Here is a 21248-nt window from a genome sequence, read left to right as displayed (position 1 = left end):
TTTATGTGGTGAGGGGATGGTTTATCTGTCTGTTAATCATTGTCTGGGAATGGTTGCAGCTTGAGCGATGGTGGCTTGTGGTCTCCTGTGTTTCTTAACGGCTGTTTTGCACTTTTTTAACCTTCAGATGAATCACTCATTTCACCCCCCTTTCCTCCCCGCCCCTGCCCTCCGCTTTTTTGTGTGTTTTCTGTTTCCTATTTTGCTGCAAGTCGGTGTGTTTGCTAGAACTTGCTGTTTAATGTTTCTTTGGGCATGGTGTTTGGCTGTGTGTGCTGTGGTGTGACCAGAACATTTTGCATTCTGTTGTCTGGCTTGGAGTGCATGAGGTTTGTGTCTATTCTTGTTGGTGTGCTGTTTCTATGAGCATGTGGTCATTGGACATGTTTAGTTGGTTTCTTGTGTGTGGGTCACTGAGCTGTGTCATGTACTGTACCTTGTTAAGATGTTGTTTGGTCATAGTTTGGTGCCTTGCTAGGTTTGGAAGTTTTTAGTGCCTTGGGGTGATTATGTGGAGTCTAATTGTAGTGTTTAGTTCCCTTCTCCAGTTGTGGGCTTTGTCTGTGAGTCGTGTGCTTCATCGTGGGTTTGTGTGGTTTGCAGTGTTGTATTGTTCTATTGTGTGTTGCTTGTGTTGACAGCAAAGCATCATTGTCAGTGGATACATGTGGCACAGGAAGTAGTTGCGATGTACCAATTTTGATGAGCTAGTGTCACAATCAAATTGGGGGGAAACTAGCGAGTGGTAGTGGTAATGTGCTAATGCTTGGTGGCCTTGTGTTCAGTCATCAGTGCAGCTGATGGATGTTTACTTTGTTTGCACCTTTTCTCTCTTTTGGCGATCCACCCTTCCCTTATTTTGGGGCCACAAGGTGTGTTCTAGTATAAGGTATGTATGTGGTTGTTCTGCGGTTGGGCTGTTTTGTGGGTGTTTAAGTTCGGTGGTGGGAAGCAGCAACTGTAAGTTACCTTGCATTTGCGGATGAGTATCATCATCAGTGGATACATGTAGCACAGAAGGTTGTTGTAGAGTACATGTGTCTGGTGTTCAGTTATCAGTCCCGCTGATTGATGTACGCATTAATTTTTACCTTTCACTCTTCATTCCCTTTTCCAATTTTTTTTTTTTTTATAAATTGGGAGAACATTTTCACCAAATTCAATTCTCTTTGTGTTTATTTGTGGGTATCTGAATAAGTGTCAAATTTAATTTCATATAAGAATCGTCAACTGAAAATACATTAACATATGCTAATCTATGTATGGGAGGCAGTCAATTGACTACTGGTCGGGATTCTGGCAGTCAGGATACCAACATTGGAATCCCGACACCACCTGGAATACCAGTGGTCAGAGTCCCGACCGCCGGCTAGTTTCTCCACTTGGGTGGTGGTCCAATCCACCACCCGAGGGGGAATAGAAACCTGTGGTGACCAAAGCTCGCCACCCGGCCCGAAGCATGGTGAGTGCAGTGAGCCCACGAAGAAACACGCGCTCTCCACTGGGATCACAGCTGTCGGGATGATGGCATCGGTCTCCTGACCGCTGGGATCTCGACTGCCAGGATCTCAAAACAGTGAACACAGGTTTGTGCATGGAGATGCGGTTATGCTTATTAGAGGAATTATCAGGTACATGTGTCAAAAGTACTCAACCCCCTAAAAACAGATTTGTCTTTATTACAAATTACTTTACAGATTGTTTGAGACAGTATTTTTATAGCAAACAGTAGACTCTTAAAGAAAAATTTCAAACTAAAAATACATTAGTTGTCTGCAGATTTTTTTTTGTTGACACTCCAAATTTACACAGACCTAAAGGGCCCCATACACTAGAACGATTATGCCCGATTTCAGTCCAATTCTGATCCGATGCGTGGCCCCGTGAGCATCGTATTGGATCCTCCAGATTGAATGTGCTGCACATTCAATCTGGTCCGACCCCGCAGGAGTGGCTGGGATCACCCAGGATCGCCCAAGATACATTGTATGCAAAAGGACAGCATACGATGTATCTTGGGCGATCCTGCGCCCGGGAGGCTGCCGTGGTAATCGCCAGCGATTGCATGCGACATGTCAGATGGACATGTCGCAGTAGTGTATGGGGCCCTTAACACTTGACTTTTAATTAGCATCATCCTGTGAAACTTTACAAATGACAGCTTTTATGCATACAAGACCCCTTAATTCAAATAACTTTGGTTATACTGTGAAAATAAAGAGCAAAGAGCATTCTAAGAAAAAAATAAACTTAAAGCTAAAAAAATGCACCAGATAGGAAAAGGCAACAATAATATTCAAATCTTGGAAATCTCAATGAGCACCAGTGAATCGATTATGAGGAATTAGACACTGCCTGATACCACCCAGGAACTGCCTAGACAATGCTGTCCCTCAAAACTTAGCATCAGAGCAAGAAGGAGACTTGTTATTGAAGCCACCGAGTAGCCAACTATCACTTTGTAGGAGCTACAGAGTTCAGTGGCTGAGACTGCATACAACTTGCATATTTGAGAGAGTGGCTAGAAATAAGGCATTATTGAAGAAAATCCCCATTAAAGCACACCTGTAGTTATACAACATCAGAGTGACCTTGTTAAAATATGGAATAAGGTTAGTGGTCAGATAGAACAAAAAATGGAGCTATTTGGCCCCAATTAAATTGCTATGCATGACCGAAACCTAGCACTGCCCATACATCAGCATCATGTTGTCAGGATGCTTTTCATCAAGACAGTATGATTGGGCATCTTTTTAATAACGAAGGATTGTCTTGCTGAATAGGAGGACAATCAGGCTGCATGAAGGCCAGCGCAGGCTTAGTGTCTAACACTGGTTGAGCTGGCAGCATCATTGCAGGCTTCATCTCTGCACAGTTCCAGTGGACTGCTGCATACTCCACCCAACACACTATACTCTTCTCTGTCTGGATTGAAGCATTATCATGGAGAGAGCAGCCCCGTCCGCTGTCATTGTTGCCACCTTGTAATGAGAGAGCAGTGTCCAGTCTGTGTGCAAGACCTGTGTGAGAGGAAGGGGCAGGGCCTAGCAGTAGCTAGAGTCAGGGAGTTAGGGGCTGGTTCCAGCTGGAACACAGAGCGGGATCTTCAGTGAGGCAGCCTCACACCTGCTTGGTGTAAAACCTAAAGATAAGTTGGACAATTCTCAAATCCCAAACACCACTGACTCGACACACTGTCCCTTACCCTTATGTTGGTCACTGCTATTTTTCTGTTGTTCGATAGATTACAACGAACAAGAGTGGGCTAAAAAAATTGTAAATCAGGAAAATACTGAACCTGTGGAGATGTTCTCTCTGTAAAAAGTACACCAACCTGGAATAGGACAATTTTTTAATAGTGGTAATAAAGTCCCAGGACATTTTTGTAATGTTGCTGGTACACAAAATGCAAGTTGGGTTCATAGATCCAAATATCTGTCTGTATCTTCATGGGATCCAAATCTATCTCTATCTATAGGTGTGATAGTAAACAGATGGTCAAGAACATACATTAACAAACACTACAGCACCTGTTACTCTTTGTTATTTCTAAAAAAATAAAAGTAATGGTAGTACTCTGTATTCATTTTACCAAAAACAAGGCCTAATTTTTCTTGCAGAATTTAATGCTGCACTGCCACTACAACTTAGGGAGCAATGGCATTTTCACCATGCCCCTTCTGGAGTCAAGGGTAGTTTAATGTAGACATTTTTCCAAGGGTCCTTCCTCAGTCTCAGAGCCCAGCCAAAAATCAAGGCTGTGTGATGCTGTGGAGGTGGATATGAGTAGGAAGACTAATGCGTCATTTGTCCTGTCATTCATGCCCCTATCATGCAGCCATTTAAAAGGAGTGAACAAAATTGTTCAATGCTTTACGATATATAGCAGTTCTTTTATATTTTATATGCTCTATTAGTTGCAAGATCAGGTCACGATTAAGATTCATTCTAGTGACAATACTTGCTCATTTTTTATTACCAGTCATGGCTACAAACAGCAAGTCTATAATAATGTGTTATCCACTCATCATCTGTGTAAATTGGAAGAAGAAACTACTCGCCTTGTTGCTGTGGAGGTTGCAGACTTGTTTTTTTCAGGGCTTTGCCCATGCTTGGTTAATATGTTGTGTATGTGAGTAAATTTTGGTCTCTCATTCCTGTCCTTTTGCCAACAGTCTAACATCAACTGATGGAGAGCAGGTGGACAGTTTATTGGTGCTGGAAGTCGGAAACCATCTTCTATGGCCTTGATGACCTAGGATTGTAAAACACAGAAGATAAAGTGTGTGTGTGTGTGTGTGTGTGTGTGTGTGTGTGTGTGTGTGTGCTAACAGTTACTAACAAATAACAATGTAAAACAACAGCACAAATGCTCCTTTATGCAGGACCACACATAAGTGGTGGAATCAGTGTGTGTAAAAATATTGACATCAGTCAATTTGAGGTTTTGAATGAACCAAGTGCAATTCTGCCGATATACCAGAGTTGTCTAATATTGCATTAAAGTGGTGAAATAAGATTTCATTTTGTGGAAGAGGATTATTAAATGAGATAGAGGGATGCAGATGCCACATATACATGGAAGGGGGGGGGGGAGGGGGTCCCATAGGATTGCCCACAGTGCTATAATCTATGAGGTCGCGGTGCAGTTTGCATCTTTCAGCTGCATTTTCATGGAAAAATGCATTTCTAAATACACTGCAAACAATGATAAAAATAAACAGAAAAGTGACATGTAATAAAATAGTAGTAATATTTCCTCCTCATTATTCATTTATGTTTTAAATCAAGAAGTATTCAAGTAGAGCATAGTAAACATTGTAATAAATAAATTGATGGTTATGAATTGGCAGTGGATTGGACATTAATGTAATGCTTTACTGTCATCACCATTTAAAATGAATAAGTGATTGCAGGACGATGACTTGAATTTCAATCAAACTGCATGTAATAATGTTAAACTCCTAATCATTAATGGTAATTATATAACTCACATCTTGATTGGACATGTCCCAGTAAGGTCTTTCACCATAAGACATGACCTCCCACATAACTATACCAAAGCTCCAGACATCACTGGCAGTGCTATAACGGTGGTACTGGATACCTTCTGGGGCACTCCATAAAACTGTGCTCTTTCCATTCTGAAATTAAGTAATATAGATGTTATTTTCAGCTCACAATATAGACATCAGCATAACTGAAAAAGGACAACAATGGGTAATAAAAAAAAAACTATTTTCTTCCAAGATACAGTAGAACCAGAAGCATATCAGCAAAGGCAAAGAAAATGTTGAGTGTTTAGACAGGTAGGTGTTGATAACAGCAGAAGTAGTTGCAGTGGGAGCATGTGAGGGGAGTCCAGTTTTCTCTGGGACCTGGAATACTTAGCTATGTCACTTAATATTGTTATAACCTATATTAATGGTGAATGTATTTAACTTCAATTTGCCTTACATTTGAATTCCGCATCATGGTGGTAAATACAGTGTCAAGTTTATCATCTTGAATTTGTCGAAATCCAGATATCTTGCAAACCAGGTTAGAGTTGACAAGGACTTTGTGTGCAGCAAGGCACTTGTGGATATAGCTCATCTCTGTTAGGTACTTCATCCCTGAGGCTATACCACTCAGCATCCCCACCAGCTGAGGTACTGTAAATTGCCCCTCATGTTTCTGCAGAAACACAACAGTCATGTAACATGAATTTCATTCGCATATTCATATTGTTATACTGAGAATATTATACAATAACATATTCACACAAAAACATTGTATGCTGACCTAACATCCATTTTAAGATATAGCAAATACTTAGATTTTTATTTTTATAGAGATATTTAATCTGTACCCTCAAATTAAAAACCTTAATAACAAGATTATCAGTATGCGAAAGTTGTTTTGCAAAAAAGTCTCACAAGTGATGAAAATTATGACTTAATAGTTAAGTGAATAATGGAGCATTGTATACTTACAGAACACTTCTAGTCAATTTTAATAAAAATAAAAAAAATCCCAATTTAACTCCATCACTTGTTAATTCTTACATAACAATTTTTAATTTGTCCACAGTTACAGTATGTGGTTTTCCATCATTCGGTAAGTACAGATGTATCCTACTTTATCGTTGCTGCAGTCATGTTAATAAGCTACTTGTACCTACTTTGCAGGGTTGGATTGGCCTACAGGGGTACAGGGAAACCACCGGTGGGCCCTACTGGCTGGGGACCCAGCCCCTCCTCTAGGGATCAGGTTCCAGACTGCTGTTACTAATCTAGTACATTATCATGCATGCACTACAGTATTTACTGTATATATTTATCTAGGGGACCAACTCAAGCAAAATGGTTAGGCAAACCAATGTGACAGCCGGGCACACCCCCTCTAGAGACTGGCCACACCCCTAAACATGGGCCCCTACCACTGCATTTCCCCAGTGGGCCCTACATGCTCCAGTCCGACACTGCCTACTTGTACCTTCTACTTGTGCCTATGCATTTTATGTGCCTCAAAATGTGAATAAGATGCACAAGCAGACTCTGCTGATTAAAATGATATGCAATATGCTTATGTTATTGTCCTGGAAAACACTGTAACATAGCATTTTGTAAGCAGACACAGCAGCAGTCACACATACAATATAGGCATGCCGCATATCATTTTAATCAGTCTGCATGTGCATCTTATTCACATAGAGGCCCTCATTCCGAGTTGATCGCTCGCTTGCTACTTTTTGCAGCTGTGCAAACATATAGTCGCCGCCCACCGGGAGTGTATTTTCGCTTTGCAAGTGTGCGATCACATGTGCAGCCGAGCGGGACAAATTTTTTTTTTTGCAGTTTCTGAGTGGGTCTGAACTTACTCAGCCCTTGCCATCACTTCAGCCTGTCCGGTCCCAGAATTGACGTCAGACACCCATCCTGCAAACGCCTGGACACGCCTGCGTTTTTCCAACCACTCCCAGAAAACGGTCAGTTGACACCCAAACGCCCTCTTTCTGTTAATCTCCTTGCGAACGGCTGTGCGAATAGAATCGTCGCTAGAAGCATTGCACAGCAACAATGCTATTTTTACCCGTACGACACGCGTGCGTATTGTGGTGCGTATTGTGGTGCATATGCATGCGCAGTAGTAACCTGATCACTGCGCTGCAAAAATTGGCAGCATGTGATCAACTCGGAATGAGGGCCCTTATTTTGTGTACTTTATCATTTTTAACAGTATATATATATATATATATATATATACTCCTTGGTATTGCAATAAACATATTGGTTTATATATGCATAGCTTGAGACTAAATAAACAACCTAATTATTATTGTAATCTCCGGGTGTTTCATCTATTCCTTGGATTACACTGCCTTTGTATTCTGGAAGGGGTGCCACAATGTTTTTAGGTTGGGGGACAAGATATAATTCCATTTTGGCCCTCATAATCACTGAATGATGCCCTTCCAGGAGCAGCTAGAATTACCTAACACACAACCTACATGATTATATTTATATATATAAATATATATATACTGTATATAGTCCGATATGCAGGGGGGCACTCAGAGACTGGTCACAAGGTGAAAGCCAAAACCCCTCAGGGTGTGTTTATTAGTGTGACGTTTCGGGGACTTATCAGATGAAGAAGGATGAAGAAGGGGATAAGTCCCTGAATCGTCACATTAATAAACACACCCTGAAGGGTTTTGCTTTTACTTTGTGACCAATCTCTGAGTGCCGCCTGCATACTGGAGAATATACTATTGGGGGCTAGCACCATCCAGGAGGGCACCAGAGCAAGTGAATAGAGGAGACTGGAGTGCCAGGGTTTTACATGGAGATATATATATATATATATATATATATATATATATCGGGGGGGGGGGGGAAGCTCAGGGGGAAGAATGCTAGAACATGTGAATTGGCAGGTGAGAAGGGTGCAGGGCTGGTCCTAGAGAAGAGACCAGCCCACAGTAACTAGCCACACACCCTAGACCCAGTTTTATTTTATTGTTATTATTTTTTATTTTTTTATTTTTTTGTTATTATTTATTTATTTATTTATTTTGGGGGGGGCGAGTCGACCCCTTGCCCCCTCCCATCCTGACACCTATAGTATGCTTGTGAGTTAAACTCTTGTTGAGCTGGATCTGGATGGGAAGCCGGTATAGGGTACGACTGCTCCCAACACCATTACATTAGGTGAACATCAGCAAAAACAATACACCCCATACAGAAAATTCCCCTCAACCAACAGGACATGGTTATATTTGTTTTATGTAATGCTGCTCTGTTCATCAGTAACCACAAACACTGCACTGATCGTTATTTTACTCCACATGATGAATTACTATAAACCATTCCTCATTAAACCATAACTGCCATTATTAACTCCCTCCAGCATTAAGTCTTCTCTTGCAATACTGATCTTACATACAGTTTTTACTCAGAGATGCGCTAATCATACATCAGTTAAACTCTCAGTACTTTCATGTCACCATGGAGCCCAAGGCTGCTTGATCAGAAACAAACTAATCTATGATCCTTTTTCTGACTCTTTGAGCTTACTTGCAATGCTACAGAGTGCAGGATGCTATGTACAGCATTCTGGTACTTCAATTACAGTAAATGCCAGTATCTGCTTTCTGCCACATACACCAGATCATGGGGCACTCAGAGGAGAAAGACAACTATATAGATTCACACAGGGTTCTCAAAGATTTAGGCCCCTGGGCTCAATGTTTAGGCCTCATGGAAACCTGGTGCCTGGGAATTTGTCAAGCCATGGCATATAACACTACTTAGAGAACATAACTATGCCACAAACTGAAAGTTAAACACTGACACAAGTAATCAACTTTAGAAAGTACCTATACCAATATAACTTGCTTGAGTGATATTTTGCAGATGTGACCTTAGCCTATTTGCTTGAAAGACAAAGAAAAAAGTAGCCAGCATGATTATCTATCCAACAGTAGAATTGTCATCTGTCACATTAGTGTTCATGATACATCAGATTTGTAAAAACGACTGAAGACCATATTCAGGATCAGTTGCAGTTTTGCTAAATTAGCAAAACTGCAACTGTTGCAATCACATGCTGGGGGGTGCCCAGCACCGGCCAAGGCCACCCAGCATGCTAATGGCGGCCAGCGATGCAATCGCAATGCAATTGCCTCACTGAATAAGGGGAGCCCTCCTGCCTCCACAGCCCCGTCGTAGTGGCCGCGTGTGACGTCACGTGGTCCTACCAAAAACAGCCCAGACCCACCCCTGTTTTCACGACCCCACCCCCACTATGCTGAGTCACAGCTCCCAACTGTCCCGCAAATGCCTCTGCCCGTCAATCAGTCAGAGGCGTTCACATCAATGCGATGTTGTTACGAACGGAGTGCCCGGAACTCGGGAGTACGGGTGGCAACTGTGGAGTTCCTGGTCCTGACGTGTGAGCTGCAGCTGGGAAAGGGAAACAGCTGAAACACCGACTCTAGCCCTAACTCCGTTATTTCTCCCAGTAGTTGGTTGGCACCTGCAGAGCTAGTCTTCTCCTTTAGCAGCCGCGTTTGAATGGACAAATTATGTCCTCCCAGACTCCTATGCCCCCAGGTCTTACAAGGTAACAAGGCACCAACCGAGACTGAATAAGGGGAAAACTAGCTAAGACTAATGAGACTACCAATGGGAAAGAATACAGACAGGACAATTAAAAGATTATATGCGGCGTGGCCACCGAAATCCCAACATAGGAACCAAGGCACAGAGTATTGAAATCTAAGACATTGAATATACTGTATAAGTGATTGTGAATGCAATAATGCAAGAAGATGTTATAAGTGACTTAATAAACTGTGAAAGCAACAATGCTAGAAGATGTCATAATACAGAAATACAGTCAAGCAGTGTCTGTGTGGGAACTCCACAAAATCCTGAGCACAGAGCTAGCTGGTTCTGGTCAGGTGATCAAACTGGCAAGGTCTCCGGGTCACGGGTTCTACACAAGCAGACAGGATCTAATACAAGCTGACAGGTTCTCACTGAATGCTCTAAGATGTAATAATACAGAGATATAAGCAAGACTGTGTCTGTGTGGAACTCCACACACTGCTTAGCAAAAACCTGAATACAAGGCTGGCTTGGATCTGGTCAGGTTATCAATCAAGCAGGGTCTCCTGGTCACGGGAACAACACAGATAGACAGGATCTCTCTCGAGCTGACAAGTACAAGATTCCACCATAGGACTGGGCCTGGACACATGTACAAACAGTAAATGTGTATTTATCACTGGCGTCAGGTGAAAGGCAAGCTGGGTAATAAAGGAAGCACGCCCCAATCAGGATGGCCAGAAGCCAGACACAAGGTAATGGCCTACTTAACTGACAGGTGAGACAGCACAGGCCACACATACAAGATACAGGCTGCAGTTACACAGACTCACTACATAATGGCCTAATTATCTGACAGGTGAGGCTGCACAGGCCACACATACAAGAGATAGGCTGCAGTTACACAGACTCACCATGGGTGGCCCGCAACAGTACTCTAAACAAGTGCATGAGAAAACCTGGCATGCAAACAGAAATATAACATAAAATACATAAACAGAATGCAAACAGGAATGAGCCACAGCAGTGGCTCATGACAGATGTGGCCCATGGATTGGAGGAGAATGCAATTGCATTGCATCTCCGATTCTTACTGAATAAGGCCCTAAGTGTTAAAATCAGAAATAAAAATGTATTCTATACCAAAGACTATAGCATGTCTGGTGTTAACTGTTCCTCTTTCTTTTTGGAATTGAGATAGAAACTACCAGGAGGAATTGGGAAAAAAACATCACAGCAAATAGAAAATAGCAGTTAAGGGTGACCAGAGGGACTGGACGGAGGGCTTAGTACTAATATTCTTACAAAGGTAAGTGTCAATGGGCATCTAAGTACGTATAGCAAGAGAAGATTGGAGAACACCTGCACAGGATGTTATGGGGAAAGGTCAGAGTCCTGGTCAGGAGAGGAGGGTCCAGAACTGAGTACACTATAAGACAATGGGGCCGATTCAGACCTGATTGCTGCTGTGCGTTTTCTCACAGGCTGTGATCAGGTTCTGCACTGCGCATGTGTATGCACCGCAATGCGCAGGCACGACGGTCCGCAGTAACGTGGATCGCCATTCAGTGACGGGATGGTGCGAAAATTCCACATGCACCGGCGATCGCAAGGAGAATGACAGGAAGGGGGCATTTGTGGGTGGCTACTGACCGATTCTAGAGAGTGTCCGGAAAAATGCAGGAGGGACCCGGCGTTTTGTGGGAGGATTTCTGAAGTGTGCTCCGATCCCGATCATTGCAGCGGCTGAGTAAGTCCTGGGCTGTGCAGAGACAGAGAAACTGCTGTTTGTGCAGCTCTCCAGCACAAGTGATCGCACACCTGCATACACACAAGGAATGCAAAAAATGCACCCTAGGTCAAAATTACCCCCAATGACTGGAGTGATAGTAGTTTACGGACAATAACTGGAGTGATGATGGTTTCAGCACTGAGTATATAGAGAGTGATGAGATCTGGTTCAGTAGAGTTGAGAAGAGATGGCTCAGCACTGTTTATATGGACCGTGAGAAAGGAGGGTTCAGCACTGAATGTTCGGACAGTGAGAAAAGGAGGGTTCAGCACTGAATGTATGGACACCTCACATTACTCACATGGCTGCAGCTGATTACCACAGATCATAGGGCCTTGTTCAGGTTTGTTAGCAAACCAAAAAAGCAAGCAACTAGGCAAAACCATTTAGCACTACAGGTGGGGCAGATGTAACTTGTGGTGCAGAGAGAGTTAGATTTGGGTGGGGTATGTTCAAAATGAAACCTAAATTGCAGTGTAAAAATTAGGCAGCCAGTATTTACCATGCACAGAAACAATGGCCCTCATTCCGAGTTGTTCGCTCGCTAGCCGCTTTTCGCAGCAGTGCACACGCTAAGCCACTGCCCTCTGGGAGTGAATCTTAGCTTAGCTGAATTGCGAACGAAGTATTCGCAATATTGCGAAAAGATTTTACTTCGCAGTTTCTGAGTAGCTCGAGACTTACTCTGCCACTGCGATCAGTTCAGTGCTTGTCGTTCCTGGTTTGACGTCACAAACACACCCAGCGTTCGCCCAGACACTCCCCCGTTTCTCCAGCCACTCCCGAGTTTTTCCCAGAAACGGCAGCGTTTTTTCACACACTCCCATAAAACGGCCAGTTTCCGCCCAGAAACACCCACTTCCTGTCAATCACACAACGATCAGCAGAATGAAGAAAAAACCTTGTAATGCCGTGAGTAAAATACCAAACTTCTTAGCAAATTTACTTGGCGCAGCCGCAGAGCAAACATTGCGCATGTGCAGTTAGCGGAAAATCGCACCGATGCGAAGGAAAAGAACGAGCGAACAACTCGGAATGAGGGCCCATATAATACACCTAAATCTAAATCTCCCTGCACATGTTACATCTGCCCCACCTATAGTTGTGCCCTGTTGCTTGCTTTTTTGGTTTGCTAACAAACTGAAATAACCCCCATAGTCTTCTCTCCATAGAGACAATTGAAAATAGCAAGTTGCTGGTGTCAGTAGCAGCCAGCCTGGTAGACTGGGAGGTGGAGGACGTATAGACTGGGGATGCCGAGATCTAATCTACAGATGCAGACATTATACAGCTATATTGTTAGGGTGAGATAGACACATGGACTCAGAGGCAAGTATCAGAGAGCCTTGGACTAACGGGTCAAGTGGCGGCAGAGGAGGAAAGGAGGTGGAGCCGGAGAGCTGGACACAGTGGAGATAGAGTGGAGAGGGACCCCTCTCCTGAACAAGCTGGCATGTAAAGAGCAGCTTGAGAAGTCTTTCGGTTACTGTGTGCCCTCTCAAGATGGCATACAGTTACACACAAAAGTTATGCAAAAAAATAATGCTTTTTTGGAACTTGATAAATGGCATAATTTCTAAAGTATGAGGACGATGGCCACTAGCAGTGGAGAATATCTGTGATATCAGTGATATCTCCATGCTTAATGAATGGGTATGTTACTTGGAATTTACAATTGGACATGAAAAGATTGCAACCAAAAAAAGGAGTAGTGATGAATAGGCCCTAATGTGATACAAAGCTGTACTTTTATGTGATGTACAGTATATCCTGTGTCATAGTGCACCTCTTCAAATATTAAGCACCTCTCCACAAACATACAGTACAGTAGGTGCACTTTTGATTAATAGCGGCATCTCCCAGCAGCGGGGGACAGGCAATTGATATGTGCAGGCAGATTGGTGACAATCAAAAGCATTATTTCTGAAATACTGTACATGGTGTAGAATGTATTATTTCTGTCAGGTCTCCAATCAGTTAAACACATCATTGAAACATCATACGCAGGACTTTGTAGACAACATTTATGCTGATATAAATGTGTTGCCTGCACAATCATGCACCCAGAAGCTTGCATGCTAATTTGTGTTGTCTTGTAAAAACTCTGTTCCATTATAATCAGCTCAGACAAAATTCTCTGATGTCTTACTTTTGTTTTCCACTCTCCATCCTTTTATTTTCTTTACACCTTTTATGTTTTCCCAGGCACAATTACGCTATTGTGGAACATCGTTTTCATGTGCTATGTAAGTGCTGAAGGGGAGGGAATTTTAATTTCCTATCTAGAAATGAAATAATGCAACAAACTGTAGCAAAGAACAAATATCAGCACTTCAAGCTGTAGTGTTTTAAGCAGTCACCTGTCCTTGATGTATTTTTCTAGGATAAAAAACAGGATAGTATAAAAGATGTGAGCCTATATGTATTGCTCATGCTTCACACAGGATAAAGAAAAATATATTGATGTCACAGAAAATAAACAAAATACAGAAAAGTAAATAAAATATAGAGATTTATGGTAGAATTACCATGGTTAGATCTCTTTTTGCGAGGTACACTGGGTTCTACAGGGAATACATCGGGGTGTAGAGATGGATCTTTATCGAGAGGCACCAATAGGCTAAAGCTTTAGACTGTCCCAGAATGCATTGCGGGGCCTCCTCTATAACCTCGCCTCCAGGCACTGTGAGCTCAGTTTTGTTAACTAGTCCAATGACGAAGCAGATAAAAGAGAAGGCAGATGTTAGACACATAGAACCACGTTCTTACGACAGGAGAAGGGACTAGCAGCTAATACCATACAAACCCAAAGACGCTAAGTGCATCAGGGTGGGCACCCTGTGGAACCCAGTGTACCTCACAGAAAGAGATCTAACCATGGTAAGTCTACCATAAATCTCCTTTTCTGCAGTGGGGTACACTGTGTTCCACAGGAAATACATTGGGGATGTCCTAAAGCAGTTCCTCAAGGGAGGGGACGCACCTTAGTGGGTATGAGAACCCGGTGTCCAAAGGAAGCATCCTGGGAGGCGGAAGTGTCAAAGGCATAGAACCTAATAAATGTGTACACTGAGGACAACGTAGCCACCTTGCACAATTGTTCTGTTGACGCTCCACAACAGGCCGCCCAAGAGGCTTTAATAGCAGCAGGAGCTGGGAGTCCAGCCTGCGCATAAGCTTGTGCAATCACCATTCTAATCCCTCTGGCCAAGGTTTGCTTATTCGCAGGCCAGCCACGTTTGTAGAAACAAAACATTACAAAGAGGGTATCTGACCTCCTGATGAAGGCAGTCCTCTTCACATATATATGGAGAGCCTGTACCACATCCAAAGACAATTTGGAAGAGATGAAGGCTGGGACCACAATCTCTTGATTAAGGTGAAAAGATGACACCACCTTAGGTAAATAACCAGGGCGAGTTCTAAGAACTGCTCGGTCGCAATGAAATATCAAAAAGGATGGATGACAGCTCAAAGCGCTTAAGTCTGACACCCTTCTAGCAGAGGCAATAGCCAGCAGAAACAAGACCTTGGCTGTGAGCCATTTAAGGTCCACTGACTCAAGAGGTTCAAATAGAGACTCTTGCAGGGCATTCAGGACAACAGACAAATCCCATGGAGCCACAGGAGGGACATAGGGAGATTGAACCCACAGTACGCCCTGAGTAAATGTATGAACATCACCGAGAAGGCAGATATGTGAAACTTGAGGGAGGCCAGATGAAGTCCTAAATCCAGGCCTTATTGCAAAATAATCCAGAAGTCTGGAAGTACTAAACTTGGAAGCATCATAATTCTTAGCAGCACACCAGGTGAAGTAAGAATTCCAGACCCTATAATAAATCTGTGCAGAAGTCGGTTTGTGGGCCTTAAGCATAGTTTAGATAACCGCCTCGGAGAATCCTTTGGTCCTCAGGAGTGAAGCTTCAAGAGCCATGCCGTCAAAGCCAGTCTGGTCAGGTCTGTGTAGACTCAAGGGCCCTGAACGAGGAGGTCTGGGTGTTGAGGAAGTAGAAGAGGACCCTGCAGGTCTGAGAACCAATGCCGTCTGTGCCACGCTGGAGCGACTAGAAGTAGTATTCCTCCTTCTTGCTTGAACTTCCATAGTACCATGGGCAGAAGTGACACTGGAGGGAACACTTAGGGCAGCTGAAAGTTCCTTGAAATTGCCAGTGTGTCCACGAATGCTGCTTGAGGATCCCTTGTTCTTGATCTGAAGACTGGAACTTTGTGATTGTGTCATGATGCCATCAGGTCTACATCTGGTAGACCCCACTTGTCCACTAGGAGTTGAAAGACTTCTTGATGAAGACTCCACTCTCCGGCATGTATGTCCTTACGACTGAGGAAATCCATTTCCCAGTTGAGGACTCCCGGAATGAACACTGCCAATATTGCTGGCAGATGGCGTTCCACCCAACGAATGATTTTTGACACTTCCATCATTGTCATGCGGCTTTGAGTGCCGCCTTGATGGTTTATGTATGCCACCATGGTGGCGTTGTCTGATTGTACTTGAACAGGCCTGTTCTGTATCAGAGGCAGGGCAAGAGTCAAAGCATTGAAAATTGCCCGCAATTCCAGAATGTTTATTGGGAGGAGAGATTCCTCCTTGGTCCACCGACCCTGGAGAGAGTGTTGCTCCAGCACCGCACCTCAACCCCTCAGACTGGCATCCGTAGTCAGTAGGACCCAGTTGGGGATCCAGAAGGGACAGCCCCTGTACATCTGCTGGTCCTGTAGCCACCTGCTCAGTGACAGATTAACCTCCGGAGTCAAGGAGATCATGTGAGACCTGATCTGATGAGGCAGGCCATCCCACTTGGAAAGGATTAACCTCTGTAGAGGGCTGTAATGAAATTGAGCGCACTCTATCATGTCTATAGCCAACACCATGAGGCTTAGTACTTGCATTGCTGAGTGCATCGACACTCTTGGGTGAGAGAGGAAGTATCTGATCCTGTCCTGAAGTTTCAGGACTTTCTCTGGAGACAGAAACAGCCGTTGACTGTGTGTGTCCAGCAGTGCACCCAGGTGCACCATGCTCCAAGCAGGGACTAGCGAGGGCTTCTTCCAGTTGATGAGCCACCCGTGGGCTTGTAGGAAGTGTACTGTCAGTTGCAGGTGACTGAGGAGGACATCTTGGGAGTTCGCCAGGATCAGCAAGTCGTCCAGATACAGCAGGATCCTGATTCCCTGATGATGCAGATGAGCCGTCATTATGGCCATAACCATGGTGAAGATCCAAGAGGCCATGGACAGTCCAAACAGCAGAGCCTTGAACTGATAAAGAAAGTTGCCAATAGCAAACCGCAAATATTGCTGATGCGATATGGCAATAGGTATATGCAGATAAGCATCTTGTATATCCAGGGATACCATATAGTCTCTAGGATCCATGGCCAGTACAATTTAGCGCAGTGTTTCCATACGGAACTTGGACACTCTCACAAACTTGTTCATTGATTTGAGGTTGAGAATAGACCAGAAATACCTATCAGGTTTCGGGACTAGAAACAGGGTCGAGTAGTATCCTCTGCCTCTCTGGGACAGAGGTACCAGCACTACCACTCCTGTATCCAGGAGGGAACGCACAACCATCTGTAGAGCTAGCGCCTTTAACAGATCCAAAGGGATAACCATTGTGCTGAACTGGCGAGGGGACGTCTCTTGAAAGAGACTTCATAACCATGAGAGACAACTTCTCGCATCCATGCGTCTGAAGTGGTAATTAACCAGACCTGGATGAATCATAAAAGTCGGCCCCCCACCCTGGGATCACCCAGGGGGAGGCCTGTCCCGTCGTGCAGCAAGCTTGTCATGAGAAGCAGGCTGATGAGCAGCCCAGGATTGTTAGGCCTTGGGCTTAGTGGTTGTTGGGAGCACAAGACAATCTCGGGAATGCCTGACCTTCGCTTTCCCTTAAGGCCGAAAGCAGGGAAAAGTGGTACCTTTTGCCTTCTGTTCAGAAGGAGTAGCAATTGGGAAAAAGGCAGTCATAGTAGCCGCCGATTCAGATCCAATTTTTAATAAGGTCTTCCCCAAATAAGATGTCCCCAGTAAAGGGAAATACTTCCAAGGACTTTTGAAGTCCAGGTCCACCTTCCATGACCTCAACCACAGAATACGGCGAGCCAGGACAGACGTATTCGATGCCTTGGCAGCCAACACACCAACCTCAGGGGATGGCTCCTTGTATAGAAAAAGGTGGCGGTGGTATTGTGAGACAGGGAATGTCTGGCATTGTCAGATATAACTAGTGATGAGCGGGTTCGGTTTCTCGGAAACCGAACCCCTCCGAACTTCACCTTGTTTACACGGGTCCGAGGCAGGTTCGAACCTTCCCGCCTTGCTCGGCTAACCAGAGCGCGTCCGAACGTCATCATCCCGCTGTCGGATTCTCGCGAGATACGGATTCTATATAAGCAGCCGCGCGTCGCCGCCATTTTCACACGTGCATTGAGATTGATAGGGAGAGGACGTGGCTGGCGTCCTCTCCGTTTAAATAGCTATATACTACACAGTTGATCTGATTGCTTAGCTTATTGTGGGGAGGATTGGGGAGCAGCTGTTAGGAGGAGTACAGTGCAGAGTTTTGCTAATAGTGACCACCAGTTTTTTATCCGTTCTCTGCCTGAAAAAAACGCTCCATACCATATCTGTGCTCAGTGTGCTGCATGATATATCTGTGCTGAGTGCTCACACTGCTTAATTGTGGGGACTGGGGAGCAGCTATAGCAGGAGTACAGTGCACAGTTTTGCTGACAGTGACCACCAGTATACGTTTGTCTGCCTGAAAAACACTCCTGTGGTGTCTTTTTTTATACTATAAACGCAGTCTGCTGACAGTGTCCACCAGGTCCATTATACTGTATATAGAAGTACGGTAGGCCACTGCTGTACCTACCTCTGTGTCATCACTCGTCGTCCATAAGTATACTATCCATCCATCTACATTGTATACCTGTGGTGTCTTTTTTTTTTATACTATAAACGCAGTCTGCTGACAGTGTCCACCAGGTCCATTATACTGTTTATAGCAGTACGGTAGGCCACTGCTGTACCTACCTCTGTGTCGTCACTCGTCGTCCATAAGTATACTATCCATCCATCTACATTGTATACCTGTGGTGTCTTTTTTTCTTTATACTATAAACGCAGTCTGCTGACAGTGTCCACCAGGTCCATTATACTGTATATAGCAGTACGGTAGGCCACTGCTGTACCTACCTCTGTGTCGTCACTCGTCGTCCATAAGTATACTATCCATCCATCTACATTGTATACCTGTGGTGTCTTTTTTTTTATACTATAAACGCAGTCTGTTGACAGTGTCCACCAGGTCCATTATACTGTATATAGCAGTACGGTAGGCCACTGCTGTACCTACCTCTGTGTCGTCACTCGTCGTCCATAAGTATACTATCCATCCATCTACATTGTATACCTGTGGTGTCTTTTTTTTTATACTATAAACGCAGTCTGCTGACAGTGTCCACCAGGTCCATTATACTGTATATAGCAGTACGGTAGGCCACTGCTGTACCTACCTCTGTGTCGTCACTCGTTGTCCATAAGTATACTATCCATCCATCTACATTGTATACCTGTGGTGTCTTTTTTTCTTTATACTATAAACGCAGTCTGCTGACAGTGTCCACCAGGTCCATTATACTGTATATAGCAGTACGGTAGGCCACTGCTGTACCTACCTCTGTGTCGTCACTCGTCGTCCATAAGTATACTATCCATCCATCTACATTGTATACCTGTGGTGTCTTTTTTTCTTTATACTATAAATGCAGTCTGCTGACAGTGTCCACCAGGTCCATTATACTGTATATAGCAGTACGGTAGGCCACTGCTGTACCTACCTCTGTGTCGTCACTCGTCGTCCATAAGTATACTATCCATCCATCTACATTGTATACCTGTGGTGTCTTTTTTTTTTATACTATAAACGCAGTCTGCTGACAGTGTCCACCAGGTCCATTATACTGTATATAGCAGTACGGTAGGCCACTGCTGTACCTACCTCTGTGTCGTCACTCGTCGTCCATAAGTATACTATCCATCCATCTACATTGTATACCTGTGGTGTCTTTTTTTTATACTATAAACGCAGTCTGTTGACAGGGTCCACCAGGTCCATTATACTGTATATAGCAGTACGGTAGGCCACTGCTGTACCTACCTCTGTGTCGTCACTCGTCGTCCATAAGTATACTATCCATCCATCTACATTGTATACCTGTGGTGTCTTTTTTTCTTTATACTATAAACGCAGTCTGCTGACAGTGTCCACCAGGTCCATTATACTGTATACAGCAGTACGGTAGGCCACTGCTGTACCTACCTCTGTGTCATCACTCGTCGTCCATAAGTATACTATCCATCCATCTACATTGTATACCTGTGGTGTCTTTTTTTTTATACTATAAACGCAGTCTGCTGACAGTGTCCACCAGGTCCATTATACTGTTTATAGCAGTACGGTAGGCCACTGCTGTACCTACCTCTGTGTCGTCACTCGTCGTCCATAAGTATACTATCCATCCATCTACATTGTATACCTGTGGTGTCTTTTTTTCTTTATACTATAAACGCAGTCTGCTGACAGTGTCCACCAGGTCCATTATACTGTATATAGCAGTACGGTAGGCCACTGCTGTACCTACCTCTGTGTCATCACTCGTCGTCCATAAGTATACTATCCATCCATCTACATTGTATACCTGTGGTGTCTTTTTTTTTTATACTATAAACGCAGTCTGCTGACAGTGTCCACCAGGTCCATTATACTGTATATAGCAGTACGGTAGGCCACTGCTGTACCTACCTCTGTGTCGTCACTCGTCGTCCATAAGTATACTATCCATCCATCTACATTGTATACCTGTGGTGTCTTTTTTTCTTTATACTATAAACGCAGTCTGCTGACAGTGTCCACCAGGTCCATTATACTGTATATAGCAGTACGGTAGGCCACTGCTGTACCTACCTCTGTGTCGTCACTCGTCGTCCATAAGTATACTATCCATCCATCTACATTGTATACCTGTGGTGTCTTTTTTTTTTATACTATAAACGCAGTCTGCTGACAGTGTCCACAAGGTCCATTATACTGTATATAGCAGTACGGTAGGCCACTGCTGTACCTACCTCTGTGTCGTCACTTGTCGTCCATAAGTATACTATCCATCCATCTACATTGTATACCTGTGGTGTCTTTTTTTTTATACTATAAACGCAGTCTGCTGACAGTGTCCACCAGGTCCATTATACTGTATATAGCAGTACGGTAGGCCACTGCTGTACCTACCTCTGTGTCGTCACTCGTCATCCATAAGTATACTATCCATCCATCTACATTGTATACCTGTGGTGTCTTTTTTTCTTTATACTATAAACGCAGTCTGCTGACAGTGTCCACCAGGTCCATTATACTGTATATAGCAGTACGGTAGGCCACTGCTGTACCTACCTCTGTGTCGTCACTCGTCATCCATAAAGTATACTATCCATCCATCACCTGTGGTGCCTTTTAGTTGTGCGCATTAAAATATGGAGAACAAAAATGTGGAGGTTAAAAAAATAGGGAAAGATCAAGATCCACTTCCACCTCGTGCTGAAGCTGCTGCCACTAGTCATGGCCGAGACGATGAAATGCCATCAACGTCGTCTGCCAAGGCCGATGCCCAATGTCATAGTACAGAGCATGTAAAATCCAAAACACAAAAGATCAGTAAAATGACCCAAAAATCAAAATTAAAAGCGTCTGAGGAGAAGCGTAAACTTGCCAATATGCCATTTACGACACGGAGTGGCAAGGAACGGCTGAGGCCCTGGCCTATGTTCAT

General features: G+C 43.9%; 1 protein-coding gene across 1 annotated transcript in view; it reads right to left on the bottom strand.

Moving 5' to 3' along the window:
* EPHA10 (EPH receptor A10) overlaps positions 1-21248 on the bottom strand; it is a 978906-nt gene that overhangs the window by 40466 nt on the left and 917192 nt on the right. The window contains exons 13-15 of the mRNA XM_063954339.1: positions 5458-5676; positions 4995-5144; positions 4062-4255 (exon numbers count right to left, since the gene is read on the bottom strand). Of these exons, the coding sequence (XP_063810409.1) occupies positions 4062-4255; positions 4995-5144; positions 5458-5676 (563 nt within the window). The remainder of the gene's footprint in view (positions 1-4061; positions 4256-4994; positions 5145-5457; positions 5677-21248) is intronic.

The sequence above is a fragment of the Pseudophryne corroboree genome, chromosome 2 (genome assembly GCF_028390025.1).
Source record: "Pseudophryne corroboree isolate aPseCor3 chromosome 2, aPseCor3.hap2, whole genome shotgun sequence".
Taxonomy (NCBI): Eukaryota; Metazoa; Chordata; class Amphibia; order Anura; family Myobatrachidae; genus Pseudophryne; species Pseudophryne corroboree.
This window is presented reverse-complemented; position numbering and strand designations above follow the sequence as displayed.